Source organism: Musca vetustissima, unplaced genomic scaffold (assembly GCF_032173495.1).
Source record: "Musca vetustissima isolate MV318-11 ecotype Yass unplaced genomic scaffold, APGP_CSIRO_Mvet_v1 utg35646, whole genome shotgun sequence".
NCBI classification, from domain to species: Eukaryota; Metazoa; Arthropoda; class Insecta; order Diptera; family Muscidae; genus Musca; species Musca vetustissima.
Genome location: NW_026878089.1, coordinates 127,926 through 151,173, shown reverse-complemented (window position 1 = coordinate 151,173; position 23,248 = coordinate 127,926). Strand labels below are relative to the sequence as shown.

The window sequence follows — 23,248 nt, the reverse complement described above, 5'->3', positions numbered from 1 at the left end:
CATTCCGAGAGCGACAGTGTGAAGCGAATAGTACTACGTCATATAAGATATTTTCTCGCGGAGGAGGTACCACCACAGTTTACAACGAGTGATGTCGCATGTGTCATCCGTAGCGATACGTTATTTAAAGCGTGGGTCCTGGCTATCCAATTACAAATCATCAACTTGGGTTCCCTAAGCAACACACCAACAGCTTTGCCGCCATTTCCATACATATAAGTCGAGGACTTAAGTAGAACCGGCGGTGCTATAGAACAGTGTCGGTAGCGCATGACCTATCAAAATCCTTTTATAGATATAGCCCCCGAAATTTTACATAGCGTATTGAATTAAGTCTAATCGATTGAGACTTTTGAAATTTCGGCATGGCCCAATTTTTCAACCTGGTATTTCATTATCTCCCGACAACAATTTACAATGTCATAGCGCTAGGGTTGCCAGACCGGCTGGAATGTCCAGATTTTGGGGCTTTTCCAGCTTCAAGCTAAAATTAAAATTGTTCAGCTATGTTGAGATTTCTAAGTCACTGGAATAACTTGGGCAATAGTTTTCAGGTTATCTTCCAAATTAAGTCATTTTAGCCATCACTGAATGCACATTTTTTATAATATCCACCATAATGTGGAGTAATCCGTTTTCAACACCTCGAAATATTCCGGAGACCCCATATTCTTTGTTGAGCTGGTCATTATTTTGGAATAACGAGCTCGCAAGATTTCTGATAGAAATTAGAATATTTAACACTTTATGACCCAATGTTGCCCACAGGCAACAGCTTATATTTAATATGCAGGTAGTAGATATATATTATTTGGATTTCATATGTCAAGACCTGATTATGGACGACACATGTCAAAAATAAAATGTAAAAAATCAATTTGTTGATAATGTTATGAGCTTTTTAATATAGAGAAGAGGGCAAAATTGTGTACAGTACTAATTTGTGTATACAGTCCAAATTATTTAAATCGCTTCGTATTCGAATTGTACGAATTCTGCGATCGGAATTATTTTTGATTCTTATAAAGAATAATATAGAAAATAATTTAACATTATTTTTGCGTCGATTTTGCATTTGGTTTTCCAGATATTGGACTTTTATTTTTCATTAAGAATGTACTGTATCTCCCGAATGTAAGGATGTAGCGATGCCAAATGTTGTTCATATCCTATTTAGGATAGTTGCATTGAATATGTGAACAGAAAATTGTTCTGTGACTACGGAAAAAAAATTCGCTTCGCTTTTTAAAACGGAAGTCCAGCTTTTTGTGAATCGGAATCTGGCAACCCTACATAGCCCCCATACAAATGTGATTATTTAGTAAAGTAAAAATACATTTTATTAAAATAATATAAACATTTATTTAAAATATAATAAAACAAAATAATAACATACATATATATAAAAACACAATTAATATAACATAATATAAGTAGTGTACAGATACGCATATATATATTTACATATTGAATTGAATATTTGAAAGTGAAAGTTATTTGTTTTTAATAAAAGATTACACTAAAATTATATTTAGAACATAGATAGATTATGAAATAAAATAAAATTCGCATCCAGAATGAGGAACCACAAGAAAACTAAACTAAAGATTCTGCAAATCCCTCATTAGAATTAAAATTACATCCAAGGAATAGTAGTTAAAAGAAACGATTCCAATTTACGGAACCAATATGTGACAAAGCATAGATAAGCATTTCGACTATTATTATAATTTATATTAGTATTACAAAATTCGAGAAGTGCCCTGCGGCCATTTAACATGCCACCAAATGAAAACCTTCCGGTTCATCGTCGAACGATACCCATGTGTTTTGTAAATATTTTCGTACATCACTATCGGTGGCAGCCAAATCTATTAATGGGTTATCACTCTTCTTCTCATCCAAATGTGAAGTGATATGGACATCGGCTTTAGATTGGAAGACAGCATTGCCATTTTGTTCCTTTAGAATGTTATTACTTTCATTCTTGTTGTTGTTGTTATTACTATTGCCAATTGTGGTAGTGGTAACGGTCATACCACCATTAATGGGATTCTTCACCTGATGCACCACCGTATCACGCCAATTTTGATAGGCATTCTCAAAGCAGCGGGCCACCAGCAATGTTATTTCATGGGCTATCTTACGTTTCGGACACAAAAATACATGACAAGACATTTTCTCTTTGTCCGACAGCGGATCAGGTTCAGAGCCCACAAACGAAAAGGCATGATCGTGGGCAGCATCCACAGAACAATAGGAAATTTTATAAATCGAAAAACGCATCAACGATTCATCACTGACATGATCCATCACCTCAATACCCTCTTCGGTGATAATGACTTTAACACGTTTTTGGGTCTTGATCTTACGACCACCCGCTTTGGCATTAGCAATCACAGTTTTTATAGCCTCCGATGTTATCTTCTCGGAACGTTTATTCTCGATGGGTGTACAACCGAGATATTTAAGTTCATAGGTCTGGAAAATCGGCTTATTATCTTCTTCGCCATCAGCTTCAAGGGATCCCTCAAAATTGAATTTCATATCATCGGAATCAGCTTTTTTGCCACCAGCGGATTCTTTGATGTTCTTATCAGCACCGCCTAGACCCCAATCTTCACCGTCTATGACATCGTCTGATGTGAATTCTGTAAATAGGAAGAACAAGAAATATAAATTCCGTTTAGTTGTTTATAAATAAATACGAAGTTACATGATTACTGATAACATAAATGCGAACGTAATTATCGCGTCAAAACGTCGTAGAAAATTATTAAAAGGGCAGACAAAGAAACTAACAAAAAGGGCACAAGACTGCCACATGACAACTGATTAATTTTGCGTTCTAAAAATCAGATTAATAATAATGGCGTAGTTAATTGGTTACTTCCTTATACTTTGAAACGATTTATTTTTATGGAAAATACGCTGTGCCAAATTTCTTGCATATCGAAAGATATATAGGGACTTTGGTGCAACAGCCATATCTAAATCTTTTAACGAAACTTCACGTAGGTCATTCTATGCCTAATTCATTACGCTATTCCAAATTTCGTGCAAATCCAATGATATATAGGGACTTTGGTGCACCATTTACTTTAATCGGACAAAATTATATATGGGAGCTGAACCGATCTGAACCGATTTTGCCAATTTCAATAGGGTTCGTCCTTGGGTCATTCAAATCGGATGATAAATGCGACCTATACTGTACATCAACAGACGGACATGCGTAAATCGACTCAAGAAGTGATTCTATGCATATTTTCAAAAGGAACAATGGGTCTATCTCGTTTCCTTCTGCTTTTACAAACATATGCACAAAGACAAAATACCCTGTACCACAGTGTGGTGAAAGGCATAAACAAGTTTTTATGCTACTAAGGGATTATATATTGTCATATTTGGAAGATTTTCAGCTGACAAACCATATTCCGAGACAGATGATTCCGGAAATAGTCACGTACAGCATCACACTGATAGGAAAAACTCAGATACATTTATATAGAAATAACCATTTGTCTCCTGTTGTGATAGCTACACCTTTCAATTCGAATTTAAATTTTAGCACAGAGTGTTTTTGATTATAGAGTGTAGGAATTAGCGCATATTTGCGGTTATCATTATATGTGGGCTAAGCCTAATTAATGACCGTTATATATGAATTTTGAATTTTGGTTTTGTATCTCAATTCGTTTATTATATGCGAGAGATTCCTATATTCCATTTTCGTCAGGTCCGAGTTTTTTATCACTATTAGTAGGCGGAATGATTACAACAGATGGCTAAATCGTCTTAGAGTTCATACTTTGTACCATTATATGGGGGTTATCCGAAAAAAATGGATCTATATTTATAATTTTTTAGTGGGGAGATTGGCTTCCCAATAAGAACTCAAAGTACTAAATTACAGCCAACTCGGTCGAAAATGCGATCAAAACACCCAAAAATACTGGAAATTGGGGGCTACCAGAAAAGGTGGACCTAGATTTGTAATTTTTTGGAGAAATTTGGTACCCAATATGGAAAACGCGCTCAAGAACCTCAAAATACCGAAAAGTGGGGGGACGGGGATACACTTATATGGGAGCTATGCCTAAACGTCGACCGATATAGCCCATCTTCCTGCCTGCAAAATTTTGACAAAAGACGCTAGAGTGAATACAACAGACGGACAAGCTTAGAATTTTAGAATTTACGCTGAAGAATTAGAATTTTACGCTGATCAAGAATAAATACTTTATAGGGTCGGAGATATACTTTTACTTTATAGGGTCGGAAATGATTATTTCGATGCGTTACAAACGGAAAACCAAAACTAATACACCCTCCATATTATGGTGGAGAGTTTAAAAATGTTGACATTGAGTGGGGGATTGGTCCGATTTTCAACATCATTGAACTTAATCTAAGTTTGGAAGAAATATTACGATGTGCAAAGTTTGGATGAAATCGGTTACTCCCATCGTGCTCACCAGCCGGTCATTTGTAAATCGATTTCAAATTGTCTAAAACGGGTTTCTCCAATATTTCGATGTTGTACATTTTTGCCATAGACACAAGACTGAGGGTATAAAAAATAATTCGCGAAAAACAAATCCGGATCGTTAGTTTTTTTAATCGGATTTTCTGATAATAAACACAATTTTTGTACCCATTTTTGTGTGTTACATAAATGTAGAATTATTAACTGATCCGGTGGTAAAGCAATTGAACCTTCGTAGTTGTATAAAATGTTGCAACAACATTTTTTTACGTTTTCAAGATTCTATTATTCTAGCAATCCAATTGACACTTCCTTATAAACAAACATTTTCAAATGATTTGTGGTTGATGTTTTTTAACGAATCAAAATATGATAAGATGTTGTAAAAAATGTATAACCCTTTCTTTCTTTCAGCGAATGACGTGATCATCTATATTCCCTTGTTGTTGCACCCATTCAAAATAAAGCGTCATAAAATATTGAAATATACAAATTAACCACACATATTTTCTGCGTAGGCGAAAAATTTTATTTTCGACTCGTTCTGATTAGAAACAGCATTTTTGCACTAATTCCCTCTGATATAATACCTTGTTATTACATCATGACATGATCAATTTATACTATTACCATAATAGGCTTCTAATAAACAAAAAAAAAATCATCGTCTTAATAAATAAAATTAGCTGATACAAAATAAAGGAAATTCTCATAATGCAATTCTGGTGAATGTGTGAACACAAAAGCTTAGTACTAAGAAAGTGAAGGGTGTAGACAATCTCTGTTCGTGTACATTTAAATAGTTTACACTGAAATGATAATTAAAATTACATTGAATTTAGCTTTTTTTAAGAACAAAAGAAACATTCTTCTTTTTTAATCTATTTCCGTGTTGTTATTGGTGCGGCAATTCCAAAAAATCTTAAAATAATATGTCTTATCTTTCTAAAGAATTTATTTTATTTTTGATAAAAATTGCGAGGGACATACCACAAATGACGCAGCTCATGTTTGTGATTATAATAAAAAACATTTGAATTATTTACTTGCAGATTTAATGAGATGAATAAATAAAATAAAGTGTTTACTTTTTTTCGGCAGACCTTCTTTCCAAGAAATGTACACAAATTAAAATTTATATGGGAACAGTAGCAGATGTGGTTTTTTGAGATTGGGACCGAAATTAAAAAAATAACACTTAATTTGAGATTGAAACAACATTTAGAATATAGAGTTTTGTTTTATTTACCGAATATCGAAAGAGTTCTGTCCTTCATTTTATATCTCGTATAACGAGTCGTTTCAAGCGACTGTAATCGTATTACAATATTAACCTGTAAGGAAAGTAGTAAAGTCGGACTGGGCCGACTATATGATACCCTTCACCACTTTGAGTATATTCTACACATGTATCCTAACAGACGTCGCGTTTTTGTTATATATCTGTATCTGAACCGATTTCAGGGAAACTTGCCAGAGACTAATTTATATTACTTCAGTACATTGTGCCAATCGGCCTAGCTATGGATCTTTTCACGATGCTTAGCAACATCATTCTAGACTTAATTCAGTACCCTATACCACAATTCGTGCAACTCGAAAGATATATAGGTGCACCAATTACCTTAAATCGGATGAAAATATATATGGGAGATATATCTAAATCTGAACCGATTTTCACGAAACTTTGCACACATCATTCTAGACTTAATTCTGTACCCCATGCCAAAATTCGTACAAATGAAAAGATTTCCACGGACTTTGGTGCACCATTTAACTAAAATCGGGCGAAACTATATATGAGAGCTTTATCTAAATCTGAACCGATTTTCATCAAACTTAGCGCACATTATTATATAAGCAATTCAGTATGTTATGCCAAATTTCGTGCAAATCGAAAGATATATAGGGACTTTGGTGCACCATTTACCTCAAATCGGACGAAGATATATATGGGAGCTATATCTAAATCTGGACCGATTTTCTCGAAACTTGGCAGACATCACTCTAGGCTTAATTCAGTACGTTTTGCCAAATTTCGTGCAAATCGAAAAATATATAGCGACTTTGGTGCACCATTTACATGAAATCGGACGAAACTATATATGGGAGGTATATCTAAATCTGGACCGATTTTCTCAAAACTTGCCAGACATCACTCTAGGCTCAATTCAGTACGTTATATCAAAATTTGTGCAAATCGAATGATATATAGGGACTTTGGTGCACCATTTACATGAAATCGGACGAAACTATATATGAGAGCTATATCTGGACCGATTTTCACGAAACTTAGCAGACATCATTGTAGACCTAAATGATTTGGCTGTACCAAATTTCGTGCAAATCGAAAGATATATAGGGACCGTTTACATTAAATCGATTAAATATATATGGGACCTATATCTAAATCTGAACCGATTTTTCCCAATTTCAATAGAGTTCGTCCTTGGGCCGAATAAGTGACCTATGCTAAATTTCACCCAATTCGTATCATAAATGCGACCTGTACTTTGTTTACAATTTAACATGGACAGACCGACGGACGGACCGACGGACATGCGTAAATCGACTGAGAAAGTGATTCTATATATATTCTCAAAAGGAACCATGGGTATATCTCGATTATTTTTGCCTTTTACAAACATATGCACAAAGACATAATTCCCTGTACCACAGTGTGGTGAAGGGTATAAAAATCTAACCTGTATATAACCCCAATCGATTCAATATGTTATTGTCATTAGATAAATTAATTGAATTATTTTCCGCTGATGGTTATTATTGTTGTGAAACAATTTAATTGATTAATTGCAATACGCCCCAAATAAATGCAAAAAAAAAAATAACATGTGTGAATGTATATTTTCTCCCTGGATGTTTGACGGACAATGATAAATAGAATCTGGTGTTTTATTATTTGCAAAACACATTTAAACACATTGTATGATGTGATTTCAAATGTGATGATAAATACATTAAAAATAATGTCCTCCAGCACGAAACAGTCGGGTTGTTAAATAACATTACAGTTAAAGATCGATAATTCGATTTAGAGATTCAATGATCGTCTATACACCAGACGATCCCACGAAGATCCATTTTCCCATGAAGATCCAATATATTACGGTAATAGATTTTAATGTCTTTTTTGATTGGAAAATACTAAAAGCGGTTAATAGCTTGCTTTTATTAGTACGGAATATATGTAACTACACAGACATTGAATTATGTGGATTATAATCGAATAAACATATAAATATAGGATTGATGTCATTAAAACACGAACGTAATATCTCTAGCGATATTACTGTACAACATTTGGATCACCATCTGGTGATAATTAGGTTACGGTTCATGAAATTAAGGACGAAAAGAAGTCACAATAAAGGCTACAAACAAAGCTAGAAATGCCAAAATTTGTCCTATGGGAAATCGAAAGGCTTCGATTCTTATAGGGTAGTAATATTTGTTTACTTTATGAGTCCCAGGAAATTGACGACACATGTAGTGCGTAGTAATGATCGGTTAATATTTATGCGATCTTTTTGCTGATTTCCCTAGTGGTTCGGCAGGTCAAAATTATGACCCGACTTTTATGTAAAAAAAAAATTAAAAAAAAAAAAACAATAAAACGATGTTAAGTTTGACCCAGTCGAACTTTTTATACCCTCCACCATGAGGATGATATTCGAAATGTCTAAAATGAATGGGGGCTTCTAGGTGAAAACTCATGTTAGATAGGACCTTGTACATACCAAGCAAGACATGAGAAAAATATGAAGATGAAAAAAATACCAGATTACAGCCAATTCGGTTAAAAAACGTGTCCAACTTAGGTCAATGTAAATAATTTGTATACCCTTCACCACCATGTGATACAGGGTATTATGTCTTTGGGCATATGTTTGTAAGATGCAAAAGGAATCGAGATAGACCCATGGTTCCTTTGAGAATGTGCATAGTCGAGTCGATTTATGCATGTTCTGAGTCGATTTATGCATGTTCGTCCGTCTGCCGTATTTATGATACGATTTTGATGAAATTTGGCACATGTCACTAATTTGGCCCAAGGACGAACCCTATTGAAATTGGAGAAAATCTCACAGAGTACTGAGTTAGGTCCAGATTGATGTATCTGGAGTTTTGTAGAAATCGGTTCAGATTTAGATATAGCTCCTATATATAGTTTCGTCCGATTTTATGTAAATGGTGCACAAAACTCCCAATATTGGTACGATTTGGACAAAATTTTGTACAGAGTACTGATTTAAGTCCAGATTAATTTATGCGAAGTTTTGTAGAAATCGGTTCAGATTTAGATATAGCTCCCTTATATAGTTTCCTCAGATTTTATGTAAATGGTGCACAATACTGACAATGTTTGTCCGATTGAGACAAAATTTTGCAGTTACTACAGGTTGACACCCATGAAGTTTTGTTGAAGTAGGTTCAGATTTAGATATAGCTCCTATATATATTGTCTTCCGATTTTATGTAAATGGCGTACCGAGGAGTCTATGTTTGTTCTATATTCACGAAATTTAGCAACGGGTATGGAATTTAGTCTAAAATGCTTTGGTTACGTTTGAAATCGGTTCAGATTTAAATATAGTTCACATGTGTACTTTAGTCCCATTTTATATAAATTGTGGACCATTGATCCTGTTCTATGTGCACGATATTTTGTCCGCTTAGGACGAATTAGTGCACAACGCACGGAATCGAAGCTAGAATAAAGTGTATTGGATTTTGTGTCGAGATAAATATTGGATAGCGCACTGCGTTGCAGCATATCAAATGGTGGATGCCACGGTTGCTCAAATACGTCCATTTATATAGATCTTATACATATTTTGCTCGATAATTGACATTCAATTTTTCAAAAATTTCAGATTGGTATATGCATGGATTATTTTAATTTAGTTCACATATCTATGTTCTTCTCGGAGTTAATTTGGTCCAATTCAATTCCAATGGTCCTTCAAAGATTATAGAAATATGGAAATAGTTAGCTGATTAGTTTCGTGTGTAGGGTTGTCCCCATATAGGCGTTTTCTACCATAGTATAGGCGATAGTCGTTACTTGAAATAGTCAGTTTTTACCCTACAAAGTATGGAATTCATCGGTTGTAATCACTCCGCTTTCTAACCATATTATTATTATTTATACCCTTCACCACACTGTGGTACAGGGTATTATTTCCTTGTGCATATGTTTGTAACAGGCAAAAGGAAACGAGACATATACATGGTTCCTTTTGAGAATATGCATAGAATCACTTCCTGAGTCGATTTATGCATGTCCGTCCGTCTGTCAGTCCATGTTAAATTGTAAACAAAGTACAGGTCGCATTTATGATCCGAATTGGATGAAATTTGGCACATGTCACTAATTTGGCCGAAGGACGAACTCTATTGAAATTGGGAAAAATCGGGTCATATTTAGATATAGCTCCCATATATATTTTCGTCCGATTTAGTGTAAATTGTGTACCAAAGTCCCTATATACCTTTCGATTTGCACGAAATTTGGCACAGCGTAATTAATTAGGTATATAATGATGTGTGTTAAGTTTCCTGAAAATCGGTTCAGATTTATATATAGCTCCCATATATATTATCGTCCCAACCTGCATCGATTTTATGGTAAATGGTGCACCAAGATCCCTATATATCTTTCGATTTGCACGAAATTTGGCACAGCGCAATGAATTAGGTCTAGAATGATGTGTGTATATATATATATATACATTCTTTCTTCCGATTTTATGAAAATTGTGCACTAAATACCCAAGGTTTGTCCGATTGCCACACAATTCTGTACAATGAGCTGTAGTTAATATAAATTATTCTCTGGTAAGTCTCGTTGAAATCGGTTCTCCTTACTGGTTCTTGTATATAATCGTTTACATAAACCGGTTTGCAGAATTATCGGCATAGGCCCCCGTTTTGGTATGTTCCCTATATTTTCATTGCAAGTATCTGTCAGTATACCAATGGTGGAGGGTATCCAAAGTTTGACCCGGCCGAACTTAACGCTTTTTTCAATTGTTTCGATTGGACGAATTTCTGCATAAAGTACCGTATTGGAGCTACAATAAATTTACATATAGCTCTCATACATAATTTTGCTCGATTTCATACATATGGTACACCAAAGAACCCAAGTCTGCCCGATTGACATGCAATTTTTCATAGATATCAGATGTTGGTTCAAATATCTATGTAGTTCACACATTTCATTTTGCACGATTCAATTTCAATGGTTCTCCTAAGATGATATTTATGTATAGCCGGACCCGTCCGACTTTTGAACTTTCCATACTTTTTTAACTTTTCTAGAAAAGAAAGATTTGTATCAGAGCCTAAAATGGACTTAAACCACTTTGAAAATAAACGACTCATATGCTGTTTTATAATGTTCTGCGAAGTCGTCGTTGGATAACATTTTTTGTGCAGCATAAGACACGATTAAGAAAACTTAAATATTATAACATCTCGTCCATGCGTCATACACTATTGTGTATACATATATAGTTTTTGGTACTTACTTTTGTGTTTGTAGTGGGTTTTCCATTTGCGGAAAAATGCCATGGTCAAGCTGCAGGCAGGTGCTATGACCAAGAACAAGAAAAATCTCCAATAAATTCGGCAACAAAACACCGGGCTTTAGGCAGCAATAGACAGCAAATATTGATTAAAATTTACAGCAATTCGGAAGACTTGAGCTGCAGCCAGCACTAATATGTGGAAACTTCAATTCTTGAAGTGTCAGACCAAAAAGGGGTGAATGCAGGTGTATGCAAATTGGCAGTTGACAGCAGTATAGTAATATGACCAATGTTTCTATGGAGATCCAGCAAAACAATGCGAAAATGTTATTTTCCGAATTTTTTTGGTTGATAATAGCAACGCGTCCGACAAAAACGTTGGAGGGGTTTTTGTTGTTCTTTGGTCTAAACAAAGCTTTTGACACTCGACCGCTGTTTGGCGTGTTAATTGTTCTGCGGTATAGTTTCAAGTGAAACAATCGACTTGTTTTTGCAATCAAGCAAATAAATGATGTTTCAGCTGTTATTCGGTTTTTTGTTGTTGCTGCAGGGGCTAATGGTTTGAGAAGTAAAAAAAACAAATGGAGAGAATTACAATCCAGTGTTTGTTTGTGGTTTTTGTGGCTTAGAATTTATTTTCTAAGTCCGATTGTTTTGTTGATAAATTGTTTTTGTTATTTTTATTATTATTTTTTTTTTTTGTAAAACGTCTCCCGTCTTGTTATTTAGAATCACAACGCAATTTATTTATGACCGATTTTTTTGTTTTGTTTTGAAATTTTTTTGTGTGTGTTTGATTTTTTTTAAAAAATGTTATTACGTCTTTTTTTGGTATTTGCACAAAAGTGAGCGTTGATTTTAGCCAGAAACGTTTACGAATATTTTTAGCTTGGTTTTTTCCTTCGCGGGCCAGTGAGAAGGGGGTAATGCGGTCTTTTTGGCTTCTTTTGTTTTTGTTTGGGGTTTTTGCGCAAAAACTTGTTTCCACTGTGAATTTTCAAAACGAAATGAAACAAGTAATCAAATCAAAATATTCAAACAATATCAACACCCAACCAGCCAGCGAGCCAGTCATCCGCACAGCTACGATCACACACAAAAACAACAGCAAAAATTCGTAGGCTACAGCTTCAGCTGCTGCTGCAGCGGTGGCTATAGTCGGTATTCGCAAAAATTTGCAAAACAAATAATAATAAAATATCGTTCACTTTATGCTCTTCTTATGAATGGCAAGAAATGGCAAGTGAAAAAGAAAACAAATATTGGGAAGAGATTTTGTGGAGAGTGGGAGGGAAATGGTCGACTTTCTGTGACCCTATAATAACTCGAAAACAAGTAAAAACTTTGTTTTATACCCCTTCACAATGTGGCGTGTTTTCTAACTATTGGGAAATGTAAAGTCGGACGGTGCCGACTATATGATACCCTTCACCACTATGGGTATATTAAACAGGAATACTAACATGAAATTGGATGAAATAAAATGTGATATTTACCTAAATGTGAATCTAATTAGATCTATCCATAAAGTATGTAATCGACTTCAAACAAATATAAATAGGTCATCCGTTGGGCTATGTCTGTACTTCTAGAAAATGCAGCTACGTAATTCTATGCTCAATTTTGTAAGTTGTGCAAAATTTGATGTCAATCTGACTAACATGAGGAATTTGATGTCCAATTTACTGAAATCGGGCGAAAATATACATGGAAGCTCTATCCAAATATTAAGTGATTTCAAACAAACTTGTCACATGTTAGGTTATACTAATTTCAGAACGTTATGTTCCTATCAGTCTATTGGTTCCTTGGTGCGTCAATAACTTAAAATCAATCTATAATAAAAGGGCCGGACCAATTTTCTCGAAACTTGACAGACATCACTATAGGCTCAATTCAGTACGTTATGCCAAATTTCGTGCAAATCGAAAGATATATAGGGACTTTGGGACACCATTTACATGAAATCCGACGAAACTATATATGGGAGCTATATCTAAATCTGGACCGATTTTCACGAAACTTGGCAGACATCACTCTAGGCTTAAATCAGTACGATATGCCAAATTTCGTGCAAACGAAAGATATATAGGGACTTTGGGGCACCATTTACATGAAATCAGACGAAACTATATATGGGAGCTATATCCAAATCTAAACCGATTTTCACGAAACTTTGCACACATCATTCTAGACCTAATTCATTACGCTGTGCCAAATTTCGTGCAAATCGAAAGATATATAGGGACCGTTTACATTAAATCGGACGAAAATATATATGGGAGCTATATCTAAATCTGAACCGATTTTTCCCAATTTCAATAGGGTTCGTCCTTGGGGCAAATAAGTGAGCTGTGCCAAATTTCATCCAAATCGGATAATAAATGCGACCTGTACTTTGTTTACAATTTAACATGGACAGACAGACGGACGGACGGACATGCATAAATCGACTCAGAAAGTGATTCTATGCATTTTCTCAAAAGGAACCATGTGTCTATCTCGTTTCCTTTTGCCTGTTAGAAACATATGCACAAAGACATAATACCCTGTACCACAGAGTGGTGAAGGGTATAAAAAAATTACCGAATTTTTGTGTGGCGGTTATATATATTTATTTTGGGAAAAAGTAGTTGTTTATTCATCAATAATCCGTAATGCCAAGTAACAGCAATTTCATTCGGAAAATGCCTGAAAAACTTTAAAAATAACTAAATTGGATCAGGAACATAATATGGGGTCTATTTCAAAACATGGTCCTACATTTAAAATTTTTGCAAAGTAACAGTCCTTTTGGGTGGGAGAATGCTGTTAAAACATTAGAAATGTCGGAAATTGGGAGAGACAAAGTATATTGTGACTATGTCAAAAATTGGAAATTTTTTGAAAAATTGTGTGATTTTTTTCAACCTCCAAAAACCGGAATGCCTTTCTATTAAACATAAAAATACCGAAAATGGCTGCAGGACAGTTATATGGGACAATGACAAAAAATGAACCTCTAACGAAAATTTTCTGCAAAAATATTTTTCGCCCTCAAATCTTTTTCTCCCAAATGCCAGCCCCATAGATTGGAAAATGCTGCTAATACCCCAAAATACCGAAACTTATTTCTGCACAAATATTCAATATCAACCTCCTAAAATAAACAAAAAACTTCATAAATAGGGTGGTGCCGATATATGCGAGCTATACAAAAAAAAGTGGCCGATCGATCATATTTGCAAAGTACCTAGAAGTACAAATACAAAGTTTCAAGGATCTACAATAAATATACAGATTGGAGGGCGGAATTTCATTTCGATCTAGAATATAAATTATGGGGTCTATGTTGCAACTTCTAAAAGTTTAAATTTGTTAAAAAAATAGATACCTTATATAAAGTCAATAATAAAACCTGTGTGTAATTCCGAAGACCTCCGCAAACCATAGGCTGAGGGTACATATCTGATTAACACCGAAAGACATTTTTTTAATGTATACGTCTTTAATATCTACAATATCTCCAACAGGTTTTTATAGAAAATGTTTAGGTATTCGATATCTATAAAGCTTTTTTGGACTTCTAGAGCCTTCTGCATAATATATTTTAAATTGTTTTCTATATATGCAATATCTTCCAAAATGAACCACTAACGAAAGATCGGCTTCTCAAACTTAAAAACATTTTACAGATATTCTGTGTATAGAATCTATACTACAAGTCTTTTTGAGCTAAAATATTTCGTACATGCCTTCTATTGCCAAATTGTTTTTTACAGTTCTCCTAGAGCCAGAATACTTACTACAACATAAATACCTTATGCGGGTCTAGAATAGTTAAAACCTCTTTTACGGTTGCGAATAGAACTATAACTAAAGGACATTCTTTAAAAAGTTCGCCCAAAAATAACACACTTTTCAGAAGAACGCCTACAGGTAATCTAGTGCCGGAATACTTGCTATAACCACCCTCCACATGTCTTCTATAGCCAAAAATTGTTCTACAATTCTTGTTGAACCGGAATACCTCCCATAACTAAAATAACAAATCGTCGGCAGATTTGCTTGTTATTCTATATTAAGTAGACCTTAATATATGGCGATGGCTATATGGCTACTTATAATGGTTAGCCTTCGTGTAGGGTATTGCTGCTCGCACAACACAACAACAATAAATTATTAAGACGTACATTATATTTTCAAACAACGACATCAGCGACGACAACAACAACAAAAAAAGAATTGCCTGAAAGGCTGAAGTTCAGATGATAAGCGGCGCATAAGATTTCTCAATGATGGCTGTTAAAAAACACAGCGGCGACATCTCTGGCGCTTACAGCTGGAGGTCGCCGATCAAAAAATAACTCAAATGCATAATCACTTGAAAATGCTGCGAAAAGGGTGATGATCAGTGGCATTACAAAAACCAATAAGTTAAGTAGCAAAGTCGAACTGAGCCGACTATATGATACCCTTCACCACTTCGGGTATATTTTACATACGTATCCTAACAATTTCATGTAAATGTTCCCTCGATGGCCTTTCTGCAACCTATGCTAAATTTAATTTCATTCGGGCAGATTTAGAGTCCTTTGCGTACAATGGGACAAATTAATAGAAATCGATTTATAGCTCACTTAATATACCCGATGCGGTATGCCGCACTGTTAAAAATGTAATCTCAATCAGACACCTGTTCAAAGCTATGTCTGCATCTGCATAAAATTCTACAAAACGCAGTAACGTCATTCTAGTCTCAATTTGATACGTTGTGCAAAATTTCGTGCCAATAGGACAAGCATAAGGGTTTTAGTGCACCATTTACCTAAAATCGGACAAAAATATAAATCTGAACCGATTTTCTTGAAACTTAATTGTGGTCTATAGATCGACTCGTAAACAAAACCACAAAAAATAAGTTTTCGGTCCACTTCATCCCAAAATTATTATCTGATCATCACCGAAAATTATAGGCGTTGTCGTTGACCATACCTGGATCCTCAAAGGAAAATTTCAAAGCGATCAGCCCTCTAGTGTGGTAAAGAGTTACTAAATAATAAATAAATACCTCCCACATCCGAGTACATATGACAATATAATTGGTATCAATTTAAAGGTCAAACACTCCTCTTCGATACACTATCAACTTCTCGTGTCTATATCCTTCAGAAGTAAATATATACGCCATACAATACAAATTTTCCGGTGTTTGGGCCATAATTAGGACCCCTGAAGCGACCAGAAAAACGGACAAAAATAAAGTTTTTGGTCCATTTCAAAACTTTATTTGGTCCCAGATTTTTTCCAAAAACAATAGGGGTCTACATTGGCCAGAACCCATCCTACATGCAAAATTTCGTGAAGATTGGTCCATAACTGTGGCCTGTATCGTGTTTACAAATTATAATGGACAGACGGACGGAGGGACACACATGTATAGATCGACTTAGCTAGTCGAGATATATACTTAAAGGAGGGTCTAGGACCAAGATTTCGCGGCGTTACAAACTTTTGGGGCTGCACAAAGCTATAATACCCTGACAACATAGTTGTGTAGGGTATAAAAAATAATCTTTAAAACATCCACGCATAGACCACCTTGAAAAATATTCTTAAAAAAATTCACTCATAGACCACCTTGAATAAATATTCCTTAAAAATCTACGCGTATAGCTCCTTAAAAAATATTCTTTAAACAAATCCACGCTTGAAAATATATTCCTTAAAACCTATTCTTATAAAAAATCCGCCCTTTAACAAAAACAAATATTCCTAAAAATCCACGATGTGACACCTTCCAAACAAATATTCCTCAAAGAATACACGCTTATAACTCCTTGAAAATTCCTTAAAACGTACATGCTTACATTTCACTCTAATAACTCTTAGAAAAAAAAATATTCTTTAAAAAAATCATTATATGAAAAAATATTCTTTGAAATATTTGTTTGAAAATTCCGCAACTCTAGCTTTGTTGGAAAAACTTTATTTCCTAAAATCCACTCTTTTAGCCCTTTAAAAATTCATGTCAATGCTCTGCAAAAAATGTCATTCATTGAAAATTGTCTATCACTCCATAGAAGTTCCGTCTCTCCATCTCATTCCACTCATATGCATATATGTATGCATTCATTTTTATTATAGCCTAACAATGATCGGAAAAGACTTTCCATTGTAAGCAATAACATGTGTACTTGACTATGACGATTATGACGCTGGCTGCTCAATGATCTTTTCTTCGTACTAACATGAGATGTCGGAATATTTATTTTCATATGCATATACACTTTCTTTCGTTCATATGTATGTTTGAATGAATACAATAACGACGTCAAGATGATGCAAAAATGCCAAAGACACGAAATGAAAACATAAATTTTGCATTCAAAAAGATTAAAGCTATGACAATGGCTTCATTATTGTCTATATGTTCGTTCATTTTCCTTTTCTTTTTCCATTTCTGTTTTGAAAAAAATCAGCGAAATATTAGCCTATTAAGAGTGAGAGATAGAGAGACACACAAAAACGAGCTAGTTATGGAGGGCGAGGACGGAGGATGGTTCGTTACACTATTTGGCAATTTAATTGTATGCACGAACGTTATAATAATACATTGTACAGCTGCTGTGAAGCTGTAGCGGGACAATGAACACTCGAAGAAAATATTTGAGATGGGATTTCAAATTCAGTATTGAATTTGTGAAAAGAGTAACAAAAGGCTTCACATTAATTTCACATTATATTAAGATTGGAATTTTGAACATAAACTTCCACCAATAAAATAATTATGCATACTTCAACAATTAGTATGCCTATTTTTCCCTCAGTGTATTTCCAATCAATGCTCATTGAATTGAGTTTCTGTTATGCATACTTCCACCAATTAGTATGCCTATTTTTCTCTCAGTGTATTTCCAATCAATGCTCATTGAATTGAGTTTTTGTTTTGGTTTTTCCCTCAGCCCCACTAGTAGTGACGTTGAGACAAAAAAAAACAAAACAAAAATCTAAAATCACATTATCAGACCGCCAGTCAGCAGTCATGGGCAGCATCAACAACAAAAAACAATTGGCATGGTGCGACGCAAAGTGACTGAAAGTCGCACATTTCGTGCCAGGCACAATTCAATTACAGCGGAACCAATGTTTATATTTGATACTCTCCGATGACGATGATGTCGATCATGATCATCGTCATCATCATCTGGAAAGAGCAACAAATGCAAATTGTTTATACAGATGTATTTGTAGATATGTATGTGTGTGTGGTTCCATGCATTAAGAGCCTAGGGCAAGGGTAGGTAAGGTAAACCATAGGCTATCAATAGAATGTGGAGGGTATACAAAGAGGTTCTAGTATTCTTATTGTATCTGTGGAATTTTAGTGATGTGTAAAATAATTCATGGGGTTTTCTAGTTAAACCGGTTCAAGTAAAAATAATATTTCTTTTCAAAACTATTCCTAAAACACTTTGAGTCCTCGATAGATAAGGCTTTGATGGTATTCAATAGAGGCCTATGAGGCTTTGGAAGGCCTTGAAATATATTCTTTAAAAACACACGCTTGAAATTGTGGTTGCACTTAAAAGATATTCTTTAAAAACATCCTTGAGGCTTTAAAAAGGTTTAAAAAATCCGCACTTGAGGTTTGGCTATTATTTAAAAAATCCACACTGAAGACTTTGACAGTCTGCAAGTTCATCCGATCTGAACTTTTTATACTTGTAGGCCCATCAAGGTCCCGAAATGCCTAATTGCAGCCACTTCGTTATTCTTACATATTGTCAGTTCGGTTAGAAAGTGTGCCGAGAAACATCAAAATATCTGTAAAGGGGACAGGGTCTTATATGAGGACGATACCCAAAGATTGACCAATATTTATATTTTTTGGTAACAATATTTGACCCAATGAGAACTCAAAATATCAATCAATAAAATAGATATAAATAACATTCGGTAGGAAGTTTTGCTCCCAAAAAACCCTAAATACCACAATTCGATGGAGAATACCGAAGTTTGGGGGGGGGGGGGGGGGGGGGGGCAACCCTGAAACATGGTAAATTATTGATAATATTTAGTAGCGAGATTTTCTGTCCAAAAATTACAGAATAAGTCTCAAATTCTCCTACAATACCGAAAATTCGGAACCTACCCTAAAAAGGGGACTGGTTGGAAAATTTGAGAACTAATGAAATCTCAAGGTATTAAATTAGAGCCAATTCAGTGGAAAATCTTACCTAAAATACCGAATAATCGGAGTATAGAAAATACAATGAGAATCCAAAATTCGAAATAACCGCCATACTGAATGTCGTTATATGGGGGATATAATAAATATTAATAAATGATTTCAACAGACAGACGACCACGGCTAGGGACTAGGGTACACCATTTGCATTAATGCCGACGAAAATATATATGGGAGCTATATCTAATCTGAAACAATTTTCTCGAAATTTATCACACATCATTCTAGATCTAATTCAGTTTGCTGTGCCAAATTTCGTGCAAATCGAAATATATATAGGGACTATGGTACACCAACTACATTAAATCGGACGAAAATGTATATGGGAGCTATATCTAAATCTGAACCGATTTCCACGAAACTTAACGCACATCATTCTAGACCTATTTCAGTTTGCTGTGCCAAATTTCGTGTAAATCTAAAGATATATAGGAACTTAGGTACACCATTTGCATTAAATCGGATGAAAACGTATATGGGAGCTCTATCTAAATTTGAACCGATTTTCTCAAAACTTAACACACATCATTTTAGACTTAATTAAGTGCGCTATGCCAAATTTCGCGAAAATCGAAAGATATATAGGACTTTGGGACATCATTTACAATAAAACGGACGAAAATATATATGGGCGCTATTTCTAAATCTGAACCGATATCAATAGGGTTCGTCCTTGTGACCTGTACTTTGTTCACAATTTAACATGGACAGACGGAGGGACGGACGGACATGCATAAATCGACTCAGAAAGTGATTCCATGCATATTCCGGAAAGAAACCATGTGTCTATCTCGTTTCCTTTTGCCAAACATATGTACAAAGACATAATACCTACCTAAAACAGTGTGGTGAAGGATATGAAAATACGACAGTCCTTAAAAATTAATCTTTTAAAATCCACAGTCCTTGAAAAATTAATCTTTAAAAAATCCAAGCTTAAACCAGTAAAGAAAGTGGTAAAGTCGGACGGTGCCGACTATATGATACCCTTCACCACTTTGGGTAAATTCAACAGATGAATCTTAACAAACGTCGAATTTTTGATTTTCACGAAACTTAACACACATCATTCTAGACTTTATTCAGTACGCTGTACCAAATTTCGTGGAAATCGAAAGGTATACAGAGACTTTGGTAAACAATTTTCCTTAAATCGGACGAAAATATATATGGGAGTTATATCTAAATCTTAACCGATTTTTATGAAACTTAGCACACATCATTCTAGGATTAATTCAGTTGGCTGTGCCAAATTTGTCACACCATTTACATAAAATCGGACGAAAATATATATGGGAGCTATATCCATCATTCTAGGCTTAATTAAGTACGCTGTTCCAAATTTCGTGCAAATCAAAAGATATATAGGGACTTTGGTGCTCCATTTACCTTAAATCGGACGAAAATATATATGGGAGCTATATCTAAATCTGAACCGATTGTTCACAATTTAACATGGACAGACGGAGGGACGGACGGACATGCATAAATTGACTCAGAAAGTGATTCTATGCATATTCTGGAAAGAAACCATGTGTCTATCTCGTTTCCTTTTGCCAAACATATGCACAAAGACATTATACCTACAACAGTGTGGTGAAGGGTATGAAAATACGACAGTCCTTAAAAATTAATCTTTTAAAATCCACAGTCCTTAAAATATTAATCTTTAAAAAATCCACGCTTGAAAAATCACTGAAGAATCGCTGAAGAATCCGACAATGTACAATACCAAATATCTGAAATTAATAGGGGCTCTTAAGGGTGTCCAAAATTTTCCAAATTCCCAATATTAATCATTTCTAATGCGGAGATGTGGTGGTGCCGTTATGAGAACCCAAAAGGACAAATTTAGTTGAAAAACTTGTCCAAATTACCGAATATTGGGGGCTACACTGAAACGTGGGTCAACACTAGTATGTGTTATTCAATGAGAACCCAAAATATTAAATTACAGCCAATTTGGTAGAAAAATGTGTCCAAAATCTCTAAAATACCGAATATTGGGGAGGTACCGTTATATGGTGGCTAAACCAAAACGTGAACCGATATTTGGTCCGATTTGCAATACCAAACATCCTAGGTGTACTAGCAATGGTGAGGGTATACAAATGCACGCTAGAAAAAACCCGAAGGTCATCAAAAAATTTATCATTAAAAATTTTAGAAATTCAATCTTTTAAAAAATATTTAAAGCCCTTGAAAATGTATTTTTTTTAAATCCAGGTTTGTGGGTCTCACGCTTGATAGTATTTGAAAAAAATTAAAAATCCAATCTTGTGACTCTAACAGCACTTCAGGAATATTTATTAAATTTTTTACGCTTGCAACATAACTTCAAAGATATATAGGCTTCTTGGTACTTCACATCGTTTACATATATAGACTCCAAGGCTCATCTACATAGACTTACTGGCCTTGACATTATCTAATTATACCCTACACCACGCTGTGCTGCAGGGCATAATGTATTTGTACGTAACACGCAAACAGATGTAACGAATAAGATAAACTATAGAACAATTCATTTATTCGGGCCAAGAACATATCCTTAATTAATTTCGTCCGATTTGTCAATGGTCGTCAAGAGATCTTACGTCTTTCTGACCGATAATGTAGATTACAATAATCTATTAAAAATATGTAGGATGTCATATATTCGGCCCCGTCTTAGTTTTTTTCATTTTCTTACTGGATTCTTACAGTTTTGTTCAGGTCAAAAAATCAATTTTTTAACATTTTAATAACACAGATATTTCCAGATTTTGGTTAAGTATGAAAGAAAACCGGACGTTGTTGTTTTTTTTTTTTATATTTTTTTTTTGGTCATATTTATTTTGTTGCTATTAAAATAATTTACAAAAAATAATAATAAGAAGAAATACAATGACATTTATGACTTATCTGGCAATCTTGTGAACGCATTCAATGGCACAATTTATCACGCACAGAAGGAGACTGAAATCCAAATTCGCGTTCATTGACTCCATGTGCGTGTCTTTTGTTTTGTTTTTTTTTTAATTTACATAAAAACAAGATATAGAATTTGACTTTTACTTTTTCTCTTATCATTCTAAATATTAGCTAAGTTCAAAACAGAAGTGGTTTATTCTGGTGTGGGAGCAATGAATTCTCAGAAATTGAGATATGTTTCTGAAAATATACATGAAAACCGCACGTGAAGAAAAAGACATTCAGTTCTCCTATGAAAATACGAAGATATTCAATGGGGAATAAAATGATCTTCAGTACTCCAACAGAAGATAAAGACTTTCATCTCAGAAGAATATCTTCAGATACCAATCAGACAAATAGGGGTCATTGGTTAACCATTTTAAATGAAATTGTATGAAAATATATATCGAAGCTAAATTTAAATATTAACCGATCTTCATCAAATATGAAGCGACTGTTGTAAGCAGAATGCTTACTCAATTTCAAACTTAACATTTTTGTTTTGTATCACAAAGCCTAGGCCTAAATGCCGGCCTGTATAGTTCATTCTCGAGACTGACGTTTTAGTTTTTTATTTCGACATTTTCCGAAGGCAGAATGATTAAAAACATATGGATAAATCGGCCAAATCGTCTTAGAATTCCATACTGGAAATTTCGAATGCGGTTATATGGAGACAATACCAAAAGGCGAAACAATATTATACCCTTCACCACTTCATAGATGCGAATATGAACAAAATCCTGTAGATAGAATAGTCATAGCATCTTTTGAGGACCATTGAAATGGAATCGAACGAAATTAAAATTAAATTTAAACAACCCATACACACACCATTCTGAAATTTATTTAAGAAAAGTAGTAAAGTCGGGCTGAGCCGACTATATGATACCCTTCACCACTTTGTATATATTCTACATATGTATCCTAACAATTTCATGTCAATTGAATGAATTTAAATATGTGATTTTTATCTATAAGAGTTCAATTCATAACACATGGCTTTCTGCAACCTATGCT

At 34.5% G+C, this 23,248-nt stretch overlaps 1 protein-coding gene across 1 annotated transcript; it reads right to left on the bottom strand.

Moving 5' to 3' along the window:
• Positions 1–1,773: 1,773 nt before the first annotated feature.
• Positions 1,774–11,112, bottom strand: LOC133322870 (low density lipoprotein receptor adapter protein 1-A-like). Its single transcript, XM_061531823.1, has 2 exons — positions 11,044–11,112; positions 1,774–2,651 (listed from the first exon to the last, which is right to left on the bottom strand). Exons 1-2 carry the CDS (start codon positions 11,084–11,086, stop codon positions 1,774–1,776), a joined length of 921 nt encoding a protein of 306 aa, XP_061387807.1. The 5' UTR covers positions 11,087–11,112.
• Positions 11,113–23,248: the final 12,136 nt, after the last annotated feature.